Source organism: Pararge aegeria, chromosome 1, assembly GCF_905163445.1.
Source record: "Pararge aegeria chromosome 1, ilParAegt1.1, whole genome shotgun sequence".
NCBI classification, from domain to species: Eukaryota; Metazoa; Arthropoda; class Insecta; order Lepidoptera; family Nymphalidae; genus Pararge; species Pararge aegeria.
In genome coordinates, this window is record NC_053180.1 from 8,881,709 (window position 1) to 8,904,951 (window position 23,243).

Genomic DNA, 23,243 nt, shown 5'->3' on the forward strand with positions numbered 1-23,243 from the left:
TAACCATACTCCAACTTTCCTCCAACACGTAAAAAAGTACTGTACATACAAACATGAACATGAAAACAAACGTTCTTCAACGTTTGTTTTCATGCTAAGTCGCTATACTTGTTAATAATGAAACTGGGAAAGCTAAATCTCGTGACGTAAACTTTGAATTAATTATTAATGATAATAAAGTAACCGCCGACAGTGAGGTTGCAAGTACCTTTGACATTTTTTTTCAGATGTTCCTATTTTGATAACTGATTCCTTAGTCGCCTCGTACAACACCCGCTAATAGAAGGTGGTGACAACTGTATGCTGGTCTGCCGTCACCACAAGGCATAAACTTTTCACGCCGTGTACTGACGTCACTGACGTTTTCCTAAGTCACTTAACATTGATCAACTTCAATGACTTCCTGTATACTGATAGACGGTATGAATCACTCAAGAAAATCGAATCAATTCATTATTCAATGATATTATTGTCATCCACGTGACTGCCGCTCCGGCGTTCGCATAGTTTCCTTGGACAAGACTACTCTAGTATACATTATTACTCAATGCCCTCTAATACCAACGAGGCGTCAATGCGTCATCTCAACGGACTTCTGTTATTATTTGTATAAAATTAACATACAAATTAGCCTGCGAAATTAACGCATAAGGAAAAATGCAGTCAGTCAGGAATCTGACGAGATCGTAGTATTTAAAATTACATCATTGGAATGTGTGAAACGCACGGAAATATGGTTAATGTGGATACATACAGATAATAGCTACAGATAGAATAGCAAATTTAATGGATAATAATTATTAATGGAATAAATGAATTAGAACTAAATCAAAGAACCTTTTTTTTGCTCTTTTTCCACTGCATAAAAGTTTCGTAGTTTTAGGCGGTTCGTGCCTCGATTTATCGATTATTCCTGGCGAACTAAGTATTGCTCTACTTTCTCATTTAAACTGGACAGTTTAAATTATTAACAATAGACCAAAAAGCGAAAATATTAACAAAATATTAATTAAGAAAAATGGCACGACTAGGTAAACCCATATACAAAATAAATAAAAAAAATATTAATAAATCACCCGGCTAAATTAATAATGGTCCGTACATATAACTTGCAGTTATGTACAATCTAAACTTAATCCGGTCATCACATCCGGTCATAAAAGTACGGTAATTTTAAATAAAACACGCCTAGCTAATTACGAGCAAGCCACGTTACGCGCAAGTGTGATAAAAAACTTATTATATACTAACCGCGTAATTAAAGAAACGTGTCCACGTCAACGGGGTATACGCATCTCTCAAATAAAAACACATTGTATAACTATTCCAACGTTGTGCCACAGCTATTAATAAGGCAAGGCTCTGAAGGTGTAGTATGTAACTACTACAACAAAAGGTGCATTTTGCACCTGCTAACAACTCAGTCAAGGTGACATGGGTATCAAGGTCCTCGCCCGTAGTGACATCAGCTGTGGGTGCGGTGATGATACATTTTGAAATTCAATGTCATTCATTATGGTTTTGCGTATCTGTTTCATATGTGATTATCTTTAGGCTGCCTAAAATTATGCTTAGCACACGCAGCGGTGAGATCGTCCATGAACGACAAATCCTCGTGCTTTCCGTCCAGAAAAAAAAATGCGATACAAAAAAAAGCTTATTTTGTTTATTAAGAACTAGCTGATTTTTTTTTTTCCCGCGAGAACTTATTTCCTAGGATAAAAGGTAGCCCATGTTCTTTGCCATGTCAAAGGCTACGCTACGCCAAATTCCATCCAAGAAGCCAATCGATTTTCTGTTATACAGATACAATACACAAATCCCTATCCGTATTATTTATTTTGGATTGGAGCGCGTAATGGCGTTCTTTGGTCATTTTTCACAATAATTATTGTGTTGATGATTTATGATAAATGATGATCGAACTAGGCACGAAAATAACATATTAAAAATTGTTTTAAAACCTAAAAATGCATCATAATATGAAATGAAATATTATGATACAAAATGAATTTTCGTAATACTATTTATTGTCGCTCCCGTTTTTGTCGCGGCTTAACTAGCACTAAACAGCTTATAGTTGACATATCAATAATTTAAGAAAGAACGCTCGATCAGGTTGTCTTGAAATACAGAAATTTAAAAGACTAATTTCTCTTTATGACTAACTGTTGCGGTTGGTGCCAGTGGCGTGCACTTCATACATGCACAAAAGCACTGCTTACCCTAAAATTTATATATAACTCGTATAAGAGGAGGATTTTTGTCGTTTTATGCAATTTTCCTGCTGTATGAATACACTGGTTAGAAAACCAGTGCACGCCACTGGTTGATGCTAGGGTTTAGAACGAGATGAGGAATGTAGAATGGTTTTTTTTAGGTATTATATTCGAACTCGGTAGCTATAAACATTTCAGTAGTAGTGGAGGTTTTTGTGGCAAGCTCGTCCGGGGTAGTACAATATCCATGCTTATTTCTGCCGCTAAGCAAAGCAGCAAAGCTGTAATTACGCCAACGCCTCGAATTGATGGACACAGGGCGGCATGTTGCAGGACGTGCTCCTTGCATGCCCAGTGAAGTATTTCTCTGTTTATAGGCGATGGTTTCAACTCTCTGGTCTGTTCATAAAACAATCGAACATGCTAGGAGGTACTAGGTCGAGTTGACAACTAAAGTCGCGGCGTTATCTAATGCTACAGGAAATAATTATTATAATTTTTATTAGTGTTTTCACCTTTTTATCAATGTTATAAACTTAACACTAATAAAAATTATAAAAATTGTAAAAAAAAAACTACGTGTGTGTACTTATGTACACGCTTTAAAAGTTATACTTCTTTGGAGTAACAAGATGAAATTTTATCTTTCGCCTTATTCTAACGTTTTTTTGAAAAAACCACACTAACAATAAATAGATTTAGTATTTAATACTTACATTGAAAGTTTTATTATAACGCATTATCTAGTTATCTCATTATCGTACTACCAAATTTAACTCACATTCAAATTTGATATTTTGGAATGAGCCCGCAGACTGATAATTGAAAGTGTAGGTACACTGTCAAAACTTTTTTTGAAAAACTTAAATGTTGACTATAGCTAACTTCAGGGTGTTCGTTTTTCGTGACGGTGTGCGCGCGCATCGTAAAAATTTACTCTCATAATTTTTCCCTAACGCTCCAAAAGAAGTAAGTATAACTACAAAAATATGCAAAACTGAAAAAATAACCGATAATAAGTATTTAACATTAATAATTTAATAATATTTAGTGTTAATTATATTAAATAAAAGTATTTTAATTTATATCAATAAATAAAACATACGGATAGTTAACCTCAATTATATTGGAGCACTTGAAAAAGTATATAAGCACAATTTTTTTCACTAATATTCACAAATAGTATGTAATATCAATCAAAATATTCAATTTAAATCACTACTGAATATAATTTATTAGCACATATATAATTCGCACTTGTATGAAACTAAAACACGTGTTGTGAATGTATAAACTAGAAACATGTTGATAAATATTATAAATATGAAAACAGTGATCAGAGGTGACGAGCGTACCAACATGCGCGACTAATATCGAGGTTCAATTTCTATTTTGTTGGTAGCTTTTTTTTCGAGACTTAATGAGCGGTTAAGCAGACAGCTTCATACTGTTAATTTTGTGACACAGATGCGCGCGCATCTTAAAATTTCACTCTCATCATTTTTTCATAACGCGCCTAAAGAAGTATAACTTCAAAAAGCAATGTGTCATCTCTTGTTTCAAACGTGTGTCATTGTAAGATGGACCTTTGAAAAAGTAGATCGAAACTGAAACGTTTCCTACTAGATGCCGCTACAGTCGCTATAAGACTGATGTGAAAGGCATATACTAATTTTAGTATCGACGATAGGAGAGCCGAGCTTAATTGGAGAAAGCGCTCAGGCCGCGATTGCCAGAGAGTCGCAGGTTCAAATCCTGTCGGTTCCGAAAATTTTTATATGCATTTTAAATTTATAACGTTGCTACAGGAAATATTATATGGAGATATTCCAAATGTTTTATACATCGAAATAAACTGGGATCAAAACCTTCGAAAATAGACGTTACTGGTAAACACAGGTCTCGAATCGACCACTATTTAATTGAGAGAGAAACAAAAACAAGCAATACGTCAAATCTATCATACAGAATTCCACGACGCCTACAAAGCTTTGCGCATGCGCCAAATTTAACCACTTTAAGTTTATAGTACGTTGGTTCGTGGTTAAAAGATAAAAGGTGTTTGTTCAGCCAGGTTCAGCCACTCAATAAAACGGGCTATTTCGAAAATTGAGTTAAGTACATTCCTATTTCAAATTACAGTTGCTAGTTGCTACACGGCAAGAATTTAAACAGTAACGTTGTGCAGTCTAGTGCAGTAGTGTAGTCTAGTCTGCGGCGATCGCGCATTGGTTAGGAGCTCGACTTCACTATCCGAGTAGGCCGAGTTCAATCCCAGCACGCACCTCTTACTTTTCTAAGTTATGTGCGCTTTAAGTAATTAAAATATCACTTGCTTCAACGGTGAAGGACAACATCGTGAAGAAATCTGCTTGCCTGAGAGTTCAACATAATGTTCTCAAAGGTGTGTGGAGTCCTCCAATCCTCACTGGGCCAGCGTGGTGGACTACGGCCTTAACCCTACTTGAACTTGAATTACCTACTTAATTTATAATAAGTTCGTGTGACGTGTAGCGAGAGTGTTGGGCAGTATGGAGTCATTAATAATGTTATGATCATTATTAGTCTATGCTATACAAAAGGATATCATTATAAACTATCTTTTTTTAATATAAATATTTATGATGAAAAGGGTATTATGAAAATTAAGCTTAATTTGCTATACTCCGCAAACACTGTTCACACACACAACACACACAACTCTGTTCGCGGAGTATAGCAAATTAAGCTTATTTTCATAATATACTAGCGTACCCAGCCCGCTTCGTCGGGCTCGATTTTGCTTTATTGTATTTAAACAATAAACTTACATCATTAAATTTTTAATTTAAGTCTCATAATATATTAAATCATTTATTTCTCTCCATATTCATTCTCTTCGAGCGGGTGAAGATCATTATCTACACCCATGTACACCCAACAATAGAATATCATCATAGTAAATAAAAGCTGTATTTGACAGTTCAAAAATAGGAGTGCTCCGATCGTCACCAAACTTTACAGGATTACTCGCCAGGTCAATCTGTAGATTCCCTGAAAGTTTCATTGAAATCGGTCCAGCCGTTTCGGAGCCTATATGGAACATACCCACACACTTTCTCTTTTATATATATAGATTATGGATTTCCGCAAAGTAACGCCTGCTTCTATCCAATATGAAAAGGGTAATTTTTAAATGGATAAGTAATAATACTGTATTGTTTAAAATAGCTTGGTAAATAACCCATATTTTTTTGGTAATAATGCAAATATAATAATAAAGATTTACAGGTTAAATTATCCTTGGATGATAAACATATACCGGCGCGGAGTTTTTTTATAGATAATTTTAAGATATACAGTTTCATACTACATTTATTAGATCTATCTCGTAAGGCTTTAGCGTTTGAGATGTAAGCGCATAAAACTATGTTTATTACGACATCGAATTACAAATCTTACAATTTTTCGGGTTTTCTGAACTATAATATGCATGTTTACTACACATAAACCTTTCTCTTAAATCACTCAATCTATTGATGAAAACTGCATTAAAATCCGCTGCGTAGTTTAAAAGATCTAAGCGTACAAACGGAGCAGTGAGAGCGGCTTTGTTATACTCTATGTAAAGATCCTACGCTAAGACCTATGATCCTATGACGTCTATGATGAGATGAGACAGTCTTAATAGTCCCATCATGAAGGTTCGTTTTTGCCGTTTTGGTAATGGAAACTTTAGAAATGAAGCGAAGCGGAGCTCGAATTGTACAAGATTTGAATGAGTCACGTTCTGTATTTGCAGGTATCTGACGTGTTCAAGTTAAAATTATATGACCCACATTACTTCAAAGAATAACAAATTAATCCCTGACTCAGGACTCGATTGTCCATATTGAAAACATTTGTAACCTCACAAAAAATTTAGTGGTATAAGTTTGTATTAATTAACAGTATAATTTTTTGGTGTATGAGATGAAAAATGAAGTACAAAAAAAAAGTAAAAATTTACTTAATTCTAAAACTTATAAGATTGTACCGAAGCAACGAAAGAAGATATAAACACTACAACCAAGAATGTAGCTTAAAATAACACCATTGAACAGTTTCGCAGATGGAATATTGCATTTGGATTATGAGTTTGAGGAATGAGGGGTCTTCGCAGACTAAAGACACTGCCGTAACTACGAGGAGCTAATTTAACTACACGGGTAGACCATGGGCGTACCCAGCTTCTGGTCAAGTGGGGGTTAAGTTTTTTTATTAGGTCAGATCATCCGCGTTATATCATACATACTTCATCTATGTGCCTTCTACATACTAATTTCATCGTTCGCCGGTCGCTATGGCAGCTTCCAAACAAACAGGTTTGGACCCCATTGAAGATGCATTTTTATTTTATTTAAACTTTTTAATTCGGTTTAGACTTCAAAAGTAAATTACTAGAGACTAGACTATACTTCAAAAGTAAATTACTCCATATAATCTTTAGCAAAACGTTTCATCTTAGCGTTTTCTCCGAAGGCCATGGTGTCCCAGTATCAACTGTCACTGCCTAGAGTTTTAGTAGCAGGTAAGTTGTTCTGTCTTATTAAAAATATTGTACAGGGTTATAGGCTCCGCACCATCATTTATAACCCATTACCGGCCCAGGTCATGACTACCATAGTACTTAACAGGTTACCCCTCTACCATCTTTGACTGCAGCATCAGGCTATCTTGTAGTGTTATATAAAAAAAAAAGAGCACGCCTTTAACCTGCCGCCCTGTGACCAGCAACCACGACGTTTCTATCGGTCGATGGAACAATTCGAGTTCTAAAATAATCTGTAGTTTTAATATGTTACTATCAAAGCAATCTTAGGTTTACGTTCTTACATTGATAAAGGTTTGTAACAAGAAATGGTCATAAATTAGTGACATCTGCATATCGTCTGCGAAAGGTGCAAAAGTCATTTGTGGGATTGAGTATACGCTTTTATAATATGATTCCTAAGGTAATTTTGGACCTACCAATGCATAAGCTTAAAGAATGTGTTAAAACACATTTATTACAGCGAGGTTATTATACAATTGATGAGTTTCTTAATGACAAGGTTGCTTGGAAGCATCCGCCTCCGCTTTCATCTCTCACAAGATAGAAAAATGAATGTTAAAATGTAAAATGTAAATTTTTGATGTTTGAAAAGAGCAACTGCTGAGTTTCCTGCCGGCTTCTTCTCGGTAGAATCTGCCTTCCGAACCGGTGGTAGAGTCACTACACACGGACAGACTTGACGTTTCAAAAGTGCTTGTATTAGGCCTACTTGAAATAAATGAATTTTGAATTTTTTTTAGCAATGTAAGTATATGAAATATAGGTTCTTAATGCATTTAACGGTAGCAGTTGTGATTTAAAATATGGACAAAAGAAAGCGAGAAAAGCAAGATGGCGTGCGATAAGGGTAATTGAAATACGATATTTATTTTATTTTCGTCTGACAAGCGGCGGTTTTAAATTGGAACTTTCTCCATATAATGTTGCTTCTCGTAAATAAGCTTGTCCGACGTAGAAACATATTGGAGGATTAACATCAGCAGCCACATATACTTACTAATATGTTGTGAGTGTTATGTAGACATCTTTAGACTTAATCTATGCTCTCTAACCTTATCCTGTGATTATAGATTGCTGGTTTGCTGGTTCTCTTATTCTGTAACCGTGTAACCGTGTTCTCTTATCTTGTAACCGCCTACCTATAGTCGTATCTACTATGAAGGATTGGGCAAAAAAATCGGATGGCTTGCCTTTCAGCATTTAAAGCTTTGAGCTAAAGATACTGAGGAACCGACCTATTTCCTTCAATTGCCTTTTCGAAAAAACTGACAGAACAGAGAACGGACTTAAAAAAATACATACAGTATTTTCGAACGTAGAACTTCCTCCTTTCTTTTTAAGTATGTTAATAGTAAATAAGACGTTCGTCCGTCTGCAAACTACAAATTATTGCTGTAAGAATACCTACTTGTAAGTTGTAATGAATACCGATCGTTGTGCGAAAGTTTATTTTTAGATTTCTCAATATTAAATGCAGCTCTGACATAACTTACACGGTTGAAAATCTGCCCCGGCTTGCTCTGAATATCTTACACCTCCGGCAGTATTGAACTGTAGGTATATTTTATAGCTATGTTTAAAAGGTTGATAGGAAATGCTTTTTATTTATTTATTACTAGCGCACCCAGCCCGCTTCGCCGGGCTAGATTTTGATTTATTTTATGTAAACAATAAACTTACATCATTAAATTTTTAATTTAAGTCTCGTAATATATTAAACCATTTATTTCTCTCCGTATTCATTCTCTTCTATTCTCTTCTCGAGGGGGTGAAGATCATTACCTACAACCAAGTACACCCAACAATAGAATATCATCATTGTAAATAATAACTGTATTTGACAGTTTGACAGTTCAAAAAAAGGAGTGCTCCGATCGTCATTAAACTTTACAAGATTACTGGCCAGGTCAATCCGGAGATTCCCTGAAAGTTTCATTGAAATCGGTCCAACGGTTTCGGAGCCTAAACGGAACATACCCACACACTTTCTCTTTTATATAGAAGAAGATATAGCTATGTTTTAAAGGTTAATAGGAAAAGGTAGAAAGGATAAATTCACCAATTGCCCTTGCCGAAAATCGAAGGGGGAGGCCCTTAAAACCTCAGCGTTCACCGCTGAGACAGAGAAGTTGTACAGTCATCGGTCTTTACAACTTCTCTGTCCGACCATTGTGGTCGGATTTGGTGGAAATGTAACAGTACCGATTCTAATCTTGTAATTCAAGTCTTATAACTGTTCGGTGGTTCAGGTTGTTCCGCTACTGTCCCAGACTGTATCATTAAACAATAAAATGTTTTTTTCTTAAAGAATAAGAAGAAGGAGTTCTATATAAATTACATAGCATATGCGATACCGAGTAGTAAAACCTACAATATATTTCTATGAATTCTTCCTTCACTGAAACTTGTTTCAAAGTTGGCATCTAAAATACCTACTTCATATTTTTTGTATCTTATTACAACTTACCTATCCAAAGCTTCTTATATCTATGCATAATATTTATTATCTCTTAATCTAATAAAATCAAAGTTAATAATATAATTATTTGGTACAAGGATTTTAAACCCGCTTTGCTTTCCTGAACAGTATAAAAAGTATAAGTAGTGTGCAGGGAACAATTCCTTATTTTATTTCGTAATAAGACTTATAGAAAGAACCACTAACTCATAACTCAGGCTGACCACAGACAAACACAAGTACAATTTACAAGTTCACTTCTTCTTCTTCTTCTTCTTTAAGGTAACATTGGCGTAATATTTGTCTCTTTGAACGCATAAAGCCATTCCCCTAAAAAAAGAAGAAGACAACTTACCTCTCTACAACTACCCCATCTAATTTCTGAACGAAACGCATGCAATGTAAGGGGCATCAGAATTATCTGCTGTGAACCAACACAACCACATCCGTGAGAGTATAGCCATTCCTGTGTCTATCGATGTTGATATCAATTTACCTTGAGCTTAGTGTTTAACCTGTTTAGAAAGCTACTTGAAACGTGACGCTTGAAAGATCACTCAAAAGAAATAAACAATTGGCTCTACATTTTGTTGCTAAAGCTACAAAGCAAAAGATTCAAAATCGTATAATCATAAAATAAAAATGAACTGCTGGACGTTAGTCTCACCAAACCTTGAGAACGGGTGGAAATCGATCCACCCGTTCTAATTTAGGTCTTGAAAAGTTGAGATATTCGTGGAAGTTTACGGAAGGTTTTAACGGCGAGTAAAATACTAAAATGACCGCTTCATCATCATCATCACCTCATCATCATAAGTTGAGCCGAATATAGGTAACAAAAAAACATACACACTTTCACATTAATAACATTATCATAGATGGCCGATAGGAAAACTAAAAACAATTTCTTTCAGTCCATGACAATCCAGCAAATAAATCATAACCAAGACTGCTAACTATTTCGAGTGTGATAAATATTTGTTTCTTGACGTAAGATTCTTCATGGTCGAAATTGTATTAGCTAGTAGCGCAGGTATTAGTAATCGCTAATCTATGCATTTGCGTATTACTGGAGAATGAGTTACCCGGGATTGTTTCAGGCTACCTGCGACTTACCTAAACATATTCTTGGGATGACGGCTCTTCTTAATCTATGACCTAACTAGCCATTTATCGGTTCTTCTCAGTAGAATCTGCCTTCCGAACTTGGGACCAAAATGTCCATCGGTGAGCTGTGTTCCCCGCTATTGCCACTTATGCTTCACGACTCGTAAAGCTATGTGGGTAACTCTAGTTCTCCGAATTTCCTTGTTTCCGATTTGATCACGTAGAGATACTCCCAGTCTAGCTCTCTCCATCGCCCGCTGAGTGACTCTGAGCCTTCGTGAGCGACCGATGTAATTGGTTTACTTTTTATAATTTTGAGAATTTGTGATACGTAAACCAATTGTTTAGTAAAATAAAATGGTGCCTCAATTCTTTTTGACCGCGTGACGGCGATGCCCGAAATCATCGCGCGATTTAGCACAATGCACTCGATAAACTGTATGGAAAGCTTTTATTAAGCTGTCAAAATTAACACGTTAAATTAATTTATGTTGTTCGCCACTTCGCCCGCATCCCGCTATCCAGCGGGTACCATTTATTTTTCGGGATAAATGTATCATAATATATCCGTCACCATAAACGTCAAATCTTCTAAAGATCAGCACAGGGCGGTACATTTTAGGACGTTGCATGCATGTTGCTCTTGTTTGAAACGTGGATATCCATTTACCATAAGGTAATCTGCTTGTTGTGTCAGTTATAACTATAAAATAAGACTCGCGCGATCCTCGCATCAATTTGAATTACAAAACGCAATGTCGCTGGTGCTGTTAAGTCATTATAAGTGGAAAACTGTCGCCCATAAACGGCGCAACACTTCGCAGAGCATGCCAGGAAGAACTCCTGCAACGTGCCATATTGTGTCCATCAACCTAAGGCGTAGGTAGCCTCATGAGCCTATTATAACATCCGCAACCACGCCCCTCAGATCGGAAGACATCAGCAATACCTGTTAGCGGCAGATATGAGCATGGCAGTAGAACTTCCCCGGACGAGCAGTAGCACAGAAAGAGCTCCACTACTACTAGACCACAAGATATATCGATTTCGATAACATGATGTTACGTGACTTATCTGCATGTGTACATTCGAAACACACTAAGCAATGCCAGAGGGGGTCAATGAAAGAAATGTAAATACTTACGCGCCATAAATTAAAATTGGTCCCGTCAGTGCATCACTTATCGGCCCTTCGTACAGAGTCCATAAATCAATTAGTATGGTGATCATCTCGCATTTATAATAACAGACTGTCGACTGGAGAGTTGTTTGTGTTTTTATAATGTACTGACAGATACTCGTGATTATGATGATATCATCAACATCATCCTAAGCCTATAAAAGTCATTTAAAAGGACTTCGTAGGTTTATTCCATAATAGGGTTGGTATGATACAAAATAAGCTACAAGTATAAGTTCTGGTCACGTTCTAGTAAAAAGATCCTTTACTTTCCCAAGTTGTAATAAGAGAAATATGAATCAGACATAGAAAGAAGGATAACTCCGGTTTATCATTATGTATCTAAAGCCTTCTCAGTTGGAGGCCCGTGCACTGTTGTAGTTCGGTAATGGGTTTACAATAAAATAAAATAAATAATAAAATAATTAAATTTCAAGTCGGGGGTCGGGGATACACACACATACACAAAAGAATATTAAAATTGAGAGATTAAAATAAATTAATATATCACGACAATACACACATCGTCTAGCTCCAAAGTAAGCGTAGCTTGTGTTTGTTGTACTAAGATCACTAATGCATATTTTAATGAATAATTTACATAACTACTTATAATATAAATATAAACACACAGACACAGAAAAGCTTAAAATTAAACTGTTATGATGATGATGATATGGTATTTATAGGTATAGAACTAAAACAGGCAAGTAAATAATGAGTTTCAATGAGCTTAATCACGCATATTATTACGTTGATCGTTTAATTCAAATACATGGGCGCTTAGTAATTTCTTTAATGACTGGAATACGCGTGACCGAATTGATGGCATGATTTTGCATTGTGCTCGAATTATTCGAGCTCAATTCGAATGCTTTATTTTGGCAGGCAAAGAAGGATAAAAAAGCTTGGGTGTGTGTTGCTCTAACCAGGTTACTTCTTAAATATTTTTAAATGAAAATGTGAGAAAAAGATCACCCGGCTAAGTTTGTTGTGGGCTTGTTATTAGACCAGGGCTCGTAGCTGTAGTTTAAGGTTAAGTAGACATTAGTGAGTAGCACTACTATGTACATATTTTGCATGTCATTAAAGCATCTATGCGTAATAGTGCCATCTATGTTTATCTATGTATCTAATTGGATTAATAAATATTTGACTTAATATTCAGTTAAAAACATTTCTCGATTTTTGGGTGGGTTAATTTTGACTGAGCAACAAAAGGGCTAACTTCTAGTATCATAAAAAGGAAGCTGAGGGTCAGGACCAGACAAGGTGAGCCCGCTACCATTTTAAAGGCATAATTCTTACCTCCAGCTCATCTCGCAGTTAAGGGTTAACTTGTAGGGAATAAAAAAAAAAGGGCTAAAAACTGACCAAAGACAACCGACCAAACTATTTATTTGTTTTCAGTTACAAATATTGTTTTTTATAAATTTATGAATATATTTAAGTAATGTAATATGTATTTATGGGTATATGTATATATGCACCACCTAACTGTTTTTTATCTTCGCCATTGGTTGCCTGGAAGAAATTGCTATGTTAACGATAAGGCCGCCAAATTGTATACGTCGTTTTGTTATACTTTCCTTTTTGTTCTATGTATTTTTTTGTGGTGTGCAATAAAAGTATATTCATTCATTCAAAGAAGATCCTTGCACAGATCATACAATGGATGAAAAACCAAAAAAAATATGAAAAATTCGATTTCCATATACAATTATTTAAACAGGTAACGTACGATTACAAATGAATAATATTGTTCGCGTTATGATTATTATATTGAACCTAATGGTGGCCTCGATTCGGAATGGCGCAAGCGTATTTATTTTTATAAACTATTGCAATCACCATTCAGGTATTCAGGACATATGAATTTATTCTTCAGGCCGAAGATAAATTACATAATGGATTATCTTTAAACATACTTTACTTTTGCGTCTTCAAATGAATAAGTACAAAAACCGGCTTCAGAAAAAATTAAACCTAAATGTTTACTTAAATTGGATAGATACTACAATGTTGTCAGACTACAGTATGAGATTTTTGGTTATATCGAATTTGGGTACATAACTAACTACTAATTTCTTTTTTTTTCTCTACAAGTTAGCCCTTGACTGCAATCTCACCTGGTGGTAAGTGATGATGCAATCTAAGATGCAGGTAGCGGGCTATCCTGTACTATACCCCTAATCGGTTTCTACGCGACATGTCACCAGAACAATAAATCGCTTAGCGGCACGTCTTTATCGGTAGGGTGGTAACTAGCCACGGCCATAGCCCCCCCACCAGACCAGACCAGTCTTTATCGGTAGGGTGGTAACTAGCCACGGCCATAGCCCCCCCACCAGACCAGACCAGTCTTTATCGGTAGGATGGTAACTAGCCACGGCCATAGCCCCCCCACCAGACCAGACCAGGGAAAATTCAGAAATTATAAATTCCAATTACCCCTGCCGGGAATCAAACCCGGGGCCTTCTACTTAAATTCACAGCGCTCACCGTTGCGCCAGGGGAGGTCGGCGAAATCTTTTGAACCCGATATTCAAAATTCAAAATTCATTTATTTCAAGTAGGGCTAAAATAAGCACTTTTGAAACGTCAAGTCTGCCTGTTTGTAGTGACTCTACCATCGGTTCGGAAGGCAGATTCTACCGAGAAGAAGCCGGCAAGAAACTCAGCAGTCGCTCTTTTCCAACATCAACAATTTACATTTTACATTTTAACATTCATTTTTCTATTTTGTGAGAGATGAAAGCGGAGCCAGATGCTTCCAAGCAACCTTGTCATTAAGAAATTCATCAATAGCATAGTAACCTCGCTGTAATATTTATGTTTATATTTAATAAATGTGTATTAACATATTCTTTAAACTTATGCATTGTTAGGTTCAAAATTACCAAAATTATCATATTATAAAAGCGTATACTCAATCCCACAAATGACTTCTGTACCTTTCGCAGACGATATGCAGATGTCACTAATTTATGACCATTTCTTGTAAGTCGACTGTTTATATCCACTTTTTGTTTATAAAGACTAATATGTTGTCTTACAAATACTATATTATTATAAATATTTTGTGAAGCTATAGTAAGTATACCTATTTCTTTAAACTTCCCACGGAGGGATTCGCGTGATTTAAGTATATATATTGATCGTACAGCTCTTTTCTGCAATATAAATATAGTTTCGATATCAGCAGCTTTACCCCATAACAAGATTTTCCGTAGGACATGATATGGAATAATAATATAAGGAATATGGAAAAGGTTAATTTTATTATTTTAGTACAGCTTTTTGTGACAGACCGTACGGGGAAGTGCGTACTATCACCATGTCTATTTCTGCTGCCAACCAGCATTGCTGTGTTACGATCTGGATGGCGCGTTTGCCGGTGTACTTAGAGGATTAGGCGATTGGTTTCTACTCACTATCAGGTGGCTCATCTGCTCAGTAATTCAATTATTGCCATTAAATAAAAATATATAACTGAGTTCCCCAATCCACGGTCCTGGGCCGCTTGCCTCCAGCGGCTCCCGGTGCGGGGTGGCCATTCCAGCACCTAAAGACCTCAACGTCAATCGGTTCTCCGAGCTATGCGCCCGGCCCATTGCCACTTCAGCTTTGCGACTCGCTGAGCTATGTCGGTAAGTCTAGTTCTCTTGCGGATCTCCTCATTTCTGATTTGATCACGTAGAGATACTTACTCCTAGCATAGCTGGACCATCGCCCGCTGAGTAACTCTGAGCCTTCTGAAAATCACAATACTTTATTTAACGATTTAAAGATTAAAGGACAGCTTAAGAAGTTTAAGCTTCGGCCTTTTTTTTGTTACTAGCGTACCCAGCCCGCTTCGCCGGCTAGATTTTGCTTTATTTTATTTAAACAATAAACTTACATCATTAAATTTTTAATTTAAGTCTCATAATATATTAAATCATTTATTTCTTCCCGTATTCATTATCTTCTATTCTCTTCTCGAGCGGGTGAAGACCATTATCTACACCCATGTACATACAGAATATCATCATAGTAAATAAAAGCTGTATTTGACAGTGTGACAGTTCAAAAATAGGATCGTCACCAAACTGTACAGGATTACTCGCCAGGTCCAGCCGTTTCGGAGCCTATACGGAACACACCCACACACTTTCTCTTTTTTATATATATACATAGATACTTTGACAAAAATTAACCAAAAGATAAACAAGTAAGTAAATCCAGTAAAGATAAACAAATAAAATTAAATAAAAATATGTAATTTTCGTTTTCCTTTGTTTAGACAACCGGATGGCGCAGTGGGCAGCGACCCTGCGTTCTGTGTCCCAGACCGTGGGTTCGATGCCCACAACTGAAAAAATGTTTGTGTGATGAACATTAATGTTTTCAGTGTCTGGTTGTTTATCTGTATATTATAAGTATTTATGTGTATTATATTCATAAAAAAATTCATCAGCTATACCCATAACACAAGCTACGCTTACTATGGGGCTAGATGGCGATGTGTGTATTGTCGTAGTATATTTACATAAAAAAAAAATCGTTTCCACATCCACACCAATTGTGGACTTTAATTTAGATAGATAGATAATAAAACCTAGTCAGAATAGTGTCATAATTTTAGGAAACGTTTTATTAGCGGTAGAAATTGCTATTAGCTGCCGTCATTGTTTAAAATACATCGTTAGAAATATTTCATTCATACTTGAATCTCAATGGGCGCGAAATGACTCCGATCAGCATAAGCGCCTATAAATAGGTTGAAACTAAAGCGTCCACCGCACCGGCGAAAACGAAGGTTTTACTGCAGTTATGTACAGCTGGTTCAAAAATACCACTGTAAATGTGCTTTTCTTTGAATTAGGGCTTTTCAATGAGCGTGAAATGTGTTCCAGTCCATGATCCATCAGAACTATAAATAGTTGGAAGCTCGGCATTCACTGACGTCATAGCTGCATTAGGCAACCATAGACTTTTCTTTATTGTATTCTCAGTGAAATGATCTCACCTTATGCCCGGTTCAGACATTCTTCCAACAAGTTGCCAAAAGAGGGCTCATGAAATTTTAAAATAATATTGTACATGTAATAATATTTTAAAATTTATACAGCGGCTCGCAGCTTCGCATACATCTTTTGAAATTTTGAAAAGTTTTGTCCCATACAAATCTACGGCCCACCACGTCGTTTGAATTTTTTTTATGGGGTTTAGGAGTCGCGCTTACGAAGTAACAGAGTAGGCGGACGACGCGACTGTCGCGACGTAGTTGGCCGGGGTATATTGTGTAACACAATATTATGTAAAGAAAATTGGTAAAGGTAACGTTTCAGAAGGCATTATCATAATATATGGCATTCATGGCAAATTTTAATGATCTGCCTGGAGCAGTGATAAGCGGTGTTTGGAGGGAGGTGTGGTTTTAATTCAGAGGTCCCGGGTTCAAATCCCGGTTGGGGCATTATGGGAATTTATAATTTCTAAATTTTCTTTGGACTAGTCTGGTGGGGGGCTTCGGCCGTGGCTAGTTACCACCCTACCGACGAAGACATGCCGCTAAGCCATTTAGAGTTCCGGTACGATGTCGCGTAGAAACCAATTAGGGGTTTAGGTTTAACATAGCTGCTATAAGTACTCCCTAACTGGTTACTCGTTACCATCTTAGACTGCATCATCACCTACCACCAAGTGAAATGCAGTCAAGGGCTAACTTGTAGTGGAATAAAAAAAAACAAGGTATTGTCATTTTAATGTGCTGCCATCTGTGAATAAAATCACAATCCATAATTATGACGATAAAACGCAAAATAATTCTATCACGTCGCAACCATAACCTCGCACCCGACTTCTTGAGCCAAAATAAATAAATAAATGCAACGGTTAATTGTTACATGACATCAGAAATATAAATTCATAAAACATGAGACATTAGTGTGACAAATGGCTTTTTGATCTATATTTGACCTCGGATAGACCATTGAAACTATTGAATTGCATTCCAAGTATAATGAAAAACATCTGCGATTTGATTGTTGTTACCGCAAAACACAACAATATATAATAATAGCTAGGTATTACAAACAAATAGATATACGGTTTCTGAGAAAATGATATAATAATTACTTAGAAGTAGGTATTTTCGAACTCATGACGCTCTATGACGTGTCCTGAGATTTTATGGATCACTAATAATCCTGAGAATATTGCCAGAATTGCGGTTGCAGAGGCTGATAAGCTACTAAAGCAGTGCCTGAAAATAATAACTTATGCAAACGGGCGATCTGTTGACGCATAGGTGTTATTATTTCACGATGTGTTCGTGAAATAATAACCCCTCAATTTTCGGAGTTATGTGCGTTTTTATTTGAAGCAATTAAAATATCACTTGCTTTAACGGTGAAGGAAAAAATCGGAAACCTGCATGTCTGAGAGTTCTTCATAACATTATCAAAGGCGTGTGGAGTCTCCAATCCGGTTTGGGCCAGCGTGGTGGACTACGGCCTGATGCTTTCTCATTCCGAGTCCCGTGTTCTGTAGTGAGGGTTGATAATGATATTGAATGCATTGAGTATCGGCAAGTGTTATGAAGCTTAATCCTATACTAATATATAAAGCTGAAGAGTTTACTAGAACGCGATGATCTTAGGAACTATTGATCCGATTAGATTTTTTTTTTTATACTTTCAGTGTTGAATAGCCCGTTTATTGAGGAAGGCTATATGTCATAATGCTAAGACCAATAGGAGCATCACGAATGAATAATGTTTCGAAATCGGTTTTTTTTTCTTTTCAGAGCTTCCGCTGCGTGCGCTAGATAAACGGTTAAAGTTTCAAAAAAAACATTTATGACAAAGTAGTTCCCCTTTAAATGTTGTAAATAAAAGTACGCGACAGCATATATCCGGGCAAAGGGACCGCTAGTTTACCATAATCCTCGACACCCGAATAAATCAATCATATATAATTTACGAAAATCCATTTTTTCACTTATGTAGGTATCTCTAAGAATGTTTTGCACCTACATAAGTTACTACTTCTTACATGTTTTTAAGTGAACTCAAATACGCGCATTGTGCGTTTCTCTTCTATATCGATTGAGATATATATCGATTGAGATATAGAAGCGAAACCTCTTAAAAATAAAGTTTGTAATTGCGAAAAGGTCACCAATATTAAAATTATACTGCTGATGGTAGAAAACCCGTTACCGGACAAAACAATCCTATGAACGGGTCCTGTGAAGGCAACAAAGTGTCAACAGTTGAAATGTTTGAATTGCAGACTCGAAGACGTTGCTGACGTTGGGTTAAAGTGCAAAAGGTCTGAAAAAGTGTGTCGGAGTCGAACAATGCAGCTGTTTTATTGGGGGCAATCAATGTTTGATTAGCTTCGATTTATTAATTTGTATTCTTTTCTTTGGAAGGCCATAGAGTTCATGTGCTTCAATAATAAGCAAGACTGTAGAGTTTGAAATATATAAAATTTGTAAATTGCCATGCAATAGAGTGCTGTAGTCTTATAAGTAGGAGGTCCCGGGTCCTGCAGGAAGTTTGGAAATTTTTAACTCCTGAATTTTCTTTGGTCTGGTACCATAATGGAGAGCAATCAACGTCTAAATTCTAGCTTAAAAAAAGAAGATATCTTAATCCTAGTGCAAGAGTATGAACTCCATTGATATAATAATGAGCTCTTATCAACAGGGCCAATTTGATATAAGAGTACTAAAGAGCATTATAGACCTAAAACCCAACAACAGGGCCAATTTGATGAAATATTACTAAAGAACATTATTGATCCATAATCTAAGTATACTTAATTTAAAATCAAGAGTTATTTTTTTTTGTTTCTTTTGTCTGTTGGTTTCTTCTACCAGTCGAATTGGTCATAACAAACTCAAAAAAAGGTGAAGGCGGAGGTTATAGGCTTTTGAATATAACGCTGCGACACTTTTGACTCCAGCAAACAAGGAAAGGCGCGAGCGGACTTAGCCCGCCATCCGCATTTGAGCTTTACCGTAAAGCAAAGAAGATATGGTTTATTTATAGTCTGATGACCGATGATTTTTTTTAGGACTTTTAAATAGATAAACACCAGAACCATAGATATTATTACCTTCTTGGGCGTTTTCTTTACCAGAGCAATCATTGTACCTACTTATTAACGGCTTTAAGTATATTAAAATAACATATGGTACGTACCTCTCTTCGCGTACTTGTCAGAAATAGCATTCATTCATTCCTAGCTCGTAAACAAAGTGCGGAAGTTATTTTGGTTCGCTAATTTTAGTAGAAAATATGCATACAAAGGAAAGCTATTTTGCGTATATTTTTGCGGGAAAAGTTGAGATTAGTTTAGCTGGAATTCTAATCTCCGCCGCTGTTATTACAACCCTAAATAAACTAACTTACGCAGTGCTTACTACTAATAAGGCTGACTGACGACAGATTGACTGACGAAAGACAGACTGACTAACTGATGACAGACAGACTGACTAACTGACGACAGACAGACTGACTTACGACAGGCTGATTCACGACTGACGATCGACAGAATGACTACTGGCGATCGACAAAATGGCGACTAACGCCAGACTGACTGATAACTAACGCCAGTTTGACTTACGACAGACTGAATGAGTGACTACTGACGACAGACTGATTGACGACAGACGATATACTGATTGACGACTAACGATATACTGAATGACGACTAACAGTAAAGGAAGTCGACAAAACAGTTTTTAGGCTGACTCATGACAGACTGATTGACGACTGATGATAACCTCACGACTGACGACTGACGCCAGACCGATAAACGACAGACTAACTTACGACAGACTGACTTACAACAGACCGACTTACGACAACCGACCCACGACAGACTGTCTGACGACTGATGATGTACTGAATGACAACTAACAGGAAAGGCAGTCTACAAAACAGTTGTTTGACTAGCGCTTTTGTACGGAAGCCATGCCTGGGAGATGCGACAACATATAAATGCGTATGCTCATAATGCACATGTGATATGAAACAAGGAGCAAAAAAAAAATCATAGTATATTTATTATTGTAACCAGGTTCCTAAAAGTCAATTTATATACATGGGGGACCTAGTTCCCCACGAATGTAATTGTGAGGCTTAAATTAGCGAGTGGTGCAAAGGGTTAATATGTTACTATTTCTATGTTAACTTTTACAAAAGTGCTTTTAATTTTAAGTAGTTATACTTGTAATAAAATAATTTTCGAATTCTTTGAATTTTGAATAATCATATAGACACACTTTAACCTTTATTATATTGGTATGGATAACACATGGAAGTCGAATTGTGAAGTTCTTTTAGTCCTATTATTAAGTCGCACCTAGGTATGCCTTGTATCAAAAGCTGAAAGAGTCTTTGTTACATATTCTCACAAAAGCAATTACATTAATTTAATTATTGATACCTAGTAATGGGATGATTGGCATTATTCGGTCAATGATGCCTTTGTGCCAATTAGATTGGTTTTATGGTTCGTTAATCCCATAGTTAAGGGTTGACACTTAGTCGATGGAAACGGGGTACCTACGTGCGATCTACGGTTGCCGGCCTGAAGTGGGTGTCTTTTTTTAGTGTTAGTTGACAGACCAAGTCGATGGCTCACCTGATGGTAAGTGGAAAACAATAACATATACCTAACCTAACCAATAAACAAGGCAACACTAAGATGGGCAGCATACCGACCTGTGTCCATTAACTTGAGACGTAGGTGTTATGTGCCTTTAACTAAGTACACCGGAAACCATGCTCTTCAGACCCGTACACAGCATTGCAATACTACTTTGTAATACATATGTAATCCATATGCATAGCGGCAGTACTTCCCCGGACAAGCTCTGTGACAAAAAGTTCTACTACTACAATAACGCTGCAGTAGGTTTATAAGCGAATTGGGAAATGGGAACTGTACCTTTGAAATGAGGTATTGCTTAGAATAGGCATCGGTCTTATTTTAAAACGTGTAGAAGAAAGAAAAAACCTTGAGTTTCTACGGCATAGGACTTATCGTATCAGAACAATCCATCCTATTATATATTTATATATTTAGGTGATGGTGTTAAATAAATGAAATAACTACTTCTAAAAGGAATATCGTCATTATTCTAACGAGATGCAGATGCTTGCCTAAGGAACAAAATGGGCTCTATTTCTAAGGCAAGCTGAAAGGTAGCTGAAACGAATTCTGGAGCTACTTTCACTGATTAACGTGTATAAAGTTTTATTTATTATTCTTATATTACAATGATATACCAATATATTATTAATGATATTATTAACTGGCCTAATTATTCCTTTCAGGCGAAACAAGGAAAATAATGCACTAAAAGAAATTATTCATTTCGAATTACTTATTTTGTACAGATTTAAAATCATACAGCTTTTCTCGCATGCAGTGCAAAACATCCAGCACAAGTATCATTTCACACCTGCGGAATGTTGCTAGCTCACAAATTTTCCCATTTTCCCCATTTTATGGTAAACGTTTAGAAAATAAGAGATAAAATAGTTACTGTCAACTGCTAAATGGAGTGAAATGACTAACCGCCTATTCGAGAAACCCTACTAAAGTGGAGTGGTTTTTTCATACTGTTCTTAATTCTGTGTTATTTTGCTACAAATATATATGTATATATATATATATATATTGCTAAAGCTACTGCTACCCTTTAGCAATAGTTTAAATCATAGTTGTCTGGAAGAGATTGCTTTAGCAATAAGGTAATAAATAAGATCAAGAAATCAGAAATTTATATTAAGATCTTCTCATTCTTTCCTAATATTTTGTGTTGTTTCTTTTCTGTGCGCAATAAAGTGTTTATCTATCCGTGTATCTACTTTCATGTCAGCTACTTAGCAACTTAGCCGTGTTAACTTTAAAGTTACTTACCTAGATGCCTTAGCTTATGTGAGTTGCGAGCCTATAAAGGCCCTACTGCTAAGCACAGTCCCTCTCTCTCTCATATTATGAGATCGATATGGGGAGACATGAGAGTAGGACTGAGGGTTGTCGATTATGATCACTATAGTTACTGATTAGCACCAGGAATCAAGTGGAAGCGTTACTTTCCTAACCCTGGACTGTTGAACTCTGGACTAACAGTTTTTGCCCTCGAATCTAAGAAGTCGTGACCCGTAGTAAAACATGCTAAGCTTTCGACCAGTGAGGCAGTTCTTGTGAATAACAATAATAATTGAAGTGCCTGTTTCTGGTAAGAATTATCTGCAATGTTCCATTACGAGAAACTGCGTGAATCAGGCATTCGAATTATCGCATACTTTTTAATAAAGGTACAAAGCGATACAAACATTGTGATATGTGTATATTTTGCGGTGATATTAAACCAGGTGGTCGCTAACGCCAGCCTCAGTTTCATTGCGACGACCGGATCGAACTCACGCCTTCGCGTTCCAAATTCAAACAAACGCGCGAAGTGATCGCAACGAATTTATTTGTATGGAATAAAGTCGCGAACTATTTTGTCACCTGCCAGTGTTTTGTTTTAAATTAAATATGCGCAGTTTATAATCCGTAGATAATCTGTATTTCGAATATTTTGAATTGTTAAGTTTCGCTCATTTGAATTTTCGCTCTTCAGTTTCTTTGATTGTGCTTCAAGCTGTAAGCAACAAAAGCTAACATGACGAATATGTAAGTACAATGGCA

At 36.4% G+C, this 23,243-nt stretch overlaps 1 protein-coding gene across 1 annotated transcript in view; it reads left to right on the forward strand.

The window, feature by feature from the left end:
- The first annotated feature begins 22,925 nt into the window (after nucleotides 1-22,925).
- LOC120635950 (uncharacterized peptidase C1-like protein F26E4.3) overlaps nucleotides 22,926-23,243 on the forward strand; it is a 55,554-nt gene continuing 55,236 nt past the window's right edge. The window contains exon 1 of the mRNA XM_039907194.1: nucleotides 22,926-23,228. Within this exon, the coding sequence (XP_039763128.1) occupies nucleotides 23,218-23,228 (11 nt within the window). The 5' untranslated portion in view covers nucleotides 22,926-23,217. The remainder of the gene's footprint in view (nucleotides 23,229-23,243) is intronic.